This window comes from Phodopus roborovskii, unplaced genomic scaffold, assembly GCF_943737965.1.
Source record: "Phodopus roborovskii unplaced genomic scaffold, PHOROB, whole genome shotgun sequence".
NCBI lineage: Eukaryota > Metazoa > Chordata > Mammalia > Rodentia > Cricetidae > Phodopus > Phodopus roborovskii.
The window spans coordinates 8,267,367-8,272,396 of NW_026125281.1; the positions used below are offsets into that span (position 1 = coordinate 8,267,367).

At 52.6% G+C, this 5,030-nt stretch overlaps 1 protein-coding gene across 1 annotated transcript; it reads left to right on the top strand.

Moving 5' to 3' along the window:
* Positions 1-2,703: 2,703 nt before the first annotated feature.
* Positions 2,704-4,571, top strand: Msc (musculin). The gene is made up of 2 exons (XM_051199762.1): positions 2,704-3,515; positions 4,356-4,571. Exons 1-2 carry the CDS (start codon positions 2,979-2,981, stop codon positions 4,440-4,442), a joined length of 624 nt encoding a protein of 207 aa, XP_051055719.1. The 5' UTR covers positions 2,704-2,978; the 3' UTR covers positions 4,443-4,571.
* Positions 4,572-5,030: the final 459 nt, after the last annotated feature.

The following is a 5,030-nucleotide window of genomic DNA, read 5'->3' on the forward strand; positions in this document are numbered from 1 at the left end:
GTACCAAGTCAGCAAGGGCTATATAGCAAGACTTAGGCTGAAAAACAAATAAATAAAAGGAAATTACCCAAAGGCGGGGGGGGGGGGGGGGGAGAAAGAAATCAGGAAACCAAGAATGAGCCAATATATTCAAATAGTGTGATGTTTGTTTTATATTTGGAATACCAACCCCACTCACCTCCGCTGCACAATTAGAACAAACATGGCTAAAATTGTCAAGACTGTGAACATAAATAATAGACCATAGTATATGCCTATACTATAAGTTAAAGTGTAGGCAAGTAGAGGTTGATTGCAGTGTGCATTATTAATGCAACAATAAAGGCTTCCTTGTTCATCTACAATGTGTAGCATCACCAAAACAATGAAACAAAACAAAACCCACAAACACAGGCTCTCAAGAGCGTCGGGGTCACACTGTGACACTTGCTGCGTTTTGTGATCCTGCAAGGCATGAATGTGTGAAGAAGGGGACAAATGTCAGATATTGCAAACACATCATGCAAACTGCAGCTGCAGACTAATATGCAAGGTAGAGGCAGTCCCCTGATCTGCCTGACATGCGTGGCTTGAAGAAAGACTGAAGGAAGGAGCCACAACTAGACTAGAAAGAAAATGGACGAGGGAGGAAAATAAAGGAAATGGAAGTGTAGTGGGATCCATGAAGGTTTGTAGAGGGATTCATTCGCAAGAGAGCGCACAGGGGAAGGAAAAGAATAGAAAGCGAGGGAGAAGGTACCAGAAGTGAAGAGCTCTGGGAAAAAGCCTGAATTGCTAGGATCAGACAGTTTCTTCCGGGACAAGAGACTGGCCGTGCTCCTCAGCACTGAGGCTGGGTACAGTTTTTGGAACTGTTTAGAGAAATGCAGCGTGCTCCCCACCATTAATCTTTTCTAATGAAAGGCTTTGTTCTGCACCTGTATAAACAACCCAGATTTTTAAAACCTATGTGCTTGCCCCTAATGTGTGAGGGTATGTATTTATAGTGATAGCTTCAAGTCATCTATAGGTAACACCTCTGCCTTACATCTTTCCGTGGGCACCCCTCCCACACCAAACCCCCCACCCCCACCTCCTTTTGCCTGGACAGGCTTGCCTGCAGTCAAGTGCAAGTTCAAGCACAGGCACGCACGCGCGCGCGCGCGCACACACACACACACACACACACACACACACACAACACCCTATTCACTTTTCACCCTCTGCTAATTAGAGCTGCGTTTCCCCAGCCCCCAAATGTGAAGGCAGAGGACCCTTGTCTCACAGTGAGTACCTCTCTTACTCTGCCCCCCAAACAAAGACAAAAGGTAGAAGAAACCTTCTGAACAGGAAGCAAGCAGGAGCTGAGCGATTGTGGGAGATGCCCCGTAGTGGGGGGCAGGAGGTGGAGTGAAGCCTGGGGTCTGAACTCAGCCGCTGCTCAACCACCTGTTACAGTAAGTAAGTACTTCTGGCTCGCTCGCTCGGGGCTCCTCTGCTGTAAAGACTAGAATTCATTTTGCAGGCAGCTTGTGTCTCTCGTGTATCTGCTTGTCCCACCCTCATCTGGAACCTGTGAACCAAGGGAAGGACACGTGAACAGTTAAGCCGCAAAGGGAGGAAACTCAGTTGCCTCCTTGTCAGCCAGGGCAGGGGAGTAGCGATTCCCCAAACTGGGCACACAGCAGGAACTGGATTAAAAAAGCCCTTCCCCCTGAGCACATACTGGTGCCACCGCTCCCCATCTCGGAAATGAGCCTGGAGTATTGCTTTGTCCCTCTGGGGTTGGGGAAGGCAAGGCTTTTACTTTGACTTGAAACAAAACACCGTCCATTCTAGGTGCTGTTTCCTCTTTTCTTTCCTCGTTCCCTCATCTTTAATTTTGGCAAGGCAATTGTGCCGACTTACTATTCTGCATCCAAAAACGTGCTTTTTAGTGTGGCACCTAAAATGGTGATGGGTGCCCTTGCTACAACTCAAATAGTCCACAGTAGCACTGAGGAGCTGAAAAACGAAATCATGCTGTTTGGAACTCTTACAACAGTGGAAAACAACATCTCAGTAAAGTGTGGTGAGGGAGCTTGTGGCGACTGAAATGCTAAACACAGAGTCCTATTTATTTGCTATGCCAGTCATATTGCAAGAAGGACATGATAACGTGTAAGTCGGAGGTGTCGTTTGAAGATGAAACGAGCCAAAATAGAAAAAAAAAAAAAAAAAAAAAAAAAAAAGCTCTGTGTGAATGAATCATAAAGCTATCCTGAAGATGAGGAGAAAGAAATAAGCCAAGTGATTCATAGGTTGTTGAGCTGCTCCTTGCTTTTTTGCTGTCTCTCTGCACTAACTCTGAGAAGTCTTGGGTAAGCAAACATACATCATGAGTGATGAACCTGAACGACAGTTCCCGAGGACCAAACTAGGAGATGTAAGTTCACTTGCATTCATAAGGGCCCACTAAGCCCAGCTGCAGGTGGAAATGGGTTGAATGGGAACTAAGTCCTTTTGCCTTTTTGTCCCCAAATCTCACTTACCTCGCACAGATACTCTTAGGGTCGGTCCTTGGGCCTAGAGGCCCAAGTCTGGGCTTTGCCCAGATGTTCCTTGCCCCCGCCCCACTAAGCGCTCGGCTGAGAAAAACGATCCCCACCCCTTCCACGCCCCTCCCCACCTCTTGTCCCCCTTTCAAACCCTCTCTACTTTGCCGGGGGTGGTTTGTCCCAAAGAGTACAGATAAATAGTCCTGTCAAAAGGCGCAGCTCGCGCGGCTGTACTTCTGGATCCCGAGTCAAGTTCAGAGCCCCAGGCTGGCGGGTGAGCGGCCAATCGCGCCCGCTCCAGGCGCCCTGCTCTTTGGGGACCCGCTGCGCGGGGGTCCCGGGTCTCCCGTACCTCTCTGAGCTCTCCCACGCCCCATCCTCTTCCAGGGAGCGGAAGCCGGAGACGGCGAGACTGGACGGGGCGGAGGAAGGCGGGCGCGCGTGGGCGCCGGGGACTAGGCGATGTCCACCGGCTCGGTGAGTGACCCCGAAGACATGGAGGGGCGAGGGCTGCGGCGGGTCTACCCGGCCCCCGCCACCAAGAGGCCACCTCTGCCCAGCACCGAGCGAGGCTATGGCTCGCCCAGCGACAATTCTTCGGCGGAGGAGGAGGACCCCGACGGCGAAGAGGAGCCATGCTCTTTGGGAAGCGCGGGCATCCCGGGGCGCTGCAAGAGGAAGCGGCCCCGCGGGGCTGACGGCGGCGGCGCAGGTGGCGGTGCGGGCGGCGGCGGTGGCAAGAAGCCGCTCCCGCCCAAGGGCTCGGCCGCCGAGTGCAAGCAGTCGCAGCGGAACGCGGCCAACGCCCGCGAGCGCGCCCGGATGCGCGTGCTGAGCAAAGCCTTCTCCAGACTCAAGACCAGCCTGCCCTGGGTGCCTCCCGACACCAAGCTTTCGAAACTGGACACGCTGCGCCTGGCTTCCAGCTACATCGCGCACCTGCGCCAGCTGCTGCAGGAGGATCGCTACGAGCACGGCTACGTGCACCCGGTGAACCTGGTAGGAACCGAGAGCGGCGCGGGAGGCCTGGGGCCAGCAGCCCTGAGCGCTCCCCCGGCGCAGGGCTGGGTCGCTGGCCCAGGGGGAGAGCCCCAAAGGAGAGGTTTCTAGAACCCGTGGTGAGGAATCTGGTTTAGTGGCCCCCAAATCAAGTCAGGAGGAGCCGGCCTTTTTTTTTCTTGGAGAAAATCATCCAGCCTTCCGATCGGTGTCCTGGTCCTTTGCCCAGTGACAGCTATTCGTTAACACCCTACTTCCGGGGTAAATGGTGGCTTCCTCACTGCAAGTAATTCTGTGTTTTAGACCGGATGGGAAAGTCTCAGATGCCCAACCTTTTTCCTGAGAACAGCCTCGCAGGTTTTAATCCGCCAGTGCTGTTTTTTTTTTTTTTTCTTTTTTTTTTGGGGGGAGGGAACCTAATTCTTTAACAAAAGGTTGAGTGGTTTAAAACAAAACATTAACGGAGAATAGTTTTCCCAGACGCGATTGCCCGGAAAGTCCCGGTGTAACCTGCCAGCTCCCGGGGCTCGGGAAACATCTCCAAATTTACTGGGAAGCAAAAGGCTGCGGGCGGGGGCGGCGCGGGGAGAGGAGGGCATTAAATCACAGAATCCCAAACTCCAGCAAGTTTCACCGAAATATCATGCGGGCAGACCACGAGGAAGCATGAATGTGCACTGTGGGCCCGGGATAATCAGTAGCCTGTAGGATGAACACGTTAATAAAACGAGAAGACACACAGATTCCTAGAACACTAATAAAAGACACGGCTTCTGGGGAGAGCGGTTTCGTTTTGAGTTTCTTTCTCCTCAGTATCTGACGCTCATTTCGATTTTTCAGACGTGGCCATTCGTGGTCTCTGGACGACCAGACTCTGACACCAAAGATGTTTCTGCAGCCGGCAGACTGTGTGGGACTTCCGCTTAGAGGAACAGCAAGGCTGGTGATGGATTGTGTTAAATGCTAAGGACTCGGACAAGGAGGGGGTTCCGGGGACCTTGTCCTTTCCCTGGACCTGTTAGCAGGACGGGCGACCGCCCTTGTGGAGCGCAGGTGGCCATATAGCTGCTGTGGATCAGCGCGACTGTAGGTAGCCTAAGAGAGCCTGGTTTCCTGGGGAGAACTCAAGGAGATCCAACTTGGGGCTTTAGCTCTCAGCACAAACCCCCTGAGGCAGCCATCTGATTCTGGTTTTTTTATGCTAATGTCGATTTCCCCAGGGGTTGATGACAAGTCCTATGCAGCCAGGTCTCTTGTCCAGCACTGGACAGACAAGGCCTTGGCGGTAGAGCTGAGCAGGTGCCTCCTTCAAAGTCTCTAAGGAAAGTGGCATATTCCCACCAGGGATGGATCTTTTACTGGCGGTACATGGTGAGATGGCGATATATACCGCCAGAAGCCGGTTTTGGGTTGGGGTCCACTTCCAGAGCCCCCTCCTCTGTCTAATCAGTGTTAGGACAGCCTGCCTTCCATCTGGTCCCCACCCAGTGAGTTCAGGGCTTTATTTGGGTCTGA

Coding starts and splice junctions, on each gene's coding strand:
- Msc (XM_051199762.1), top strand. CDS start 2,979: ATGTCCACCGGCTCGGTGAGTGACCCCGAAGACATGGAGGGGCGAGGG. Junction 3,516..4,355: donor ACGTGCACCCGGTGAACCTG/GTAGGAACCGAG, acceptor TCGATTTTTCAG/ACGTGGCCATTCGTGGTCTC.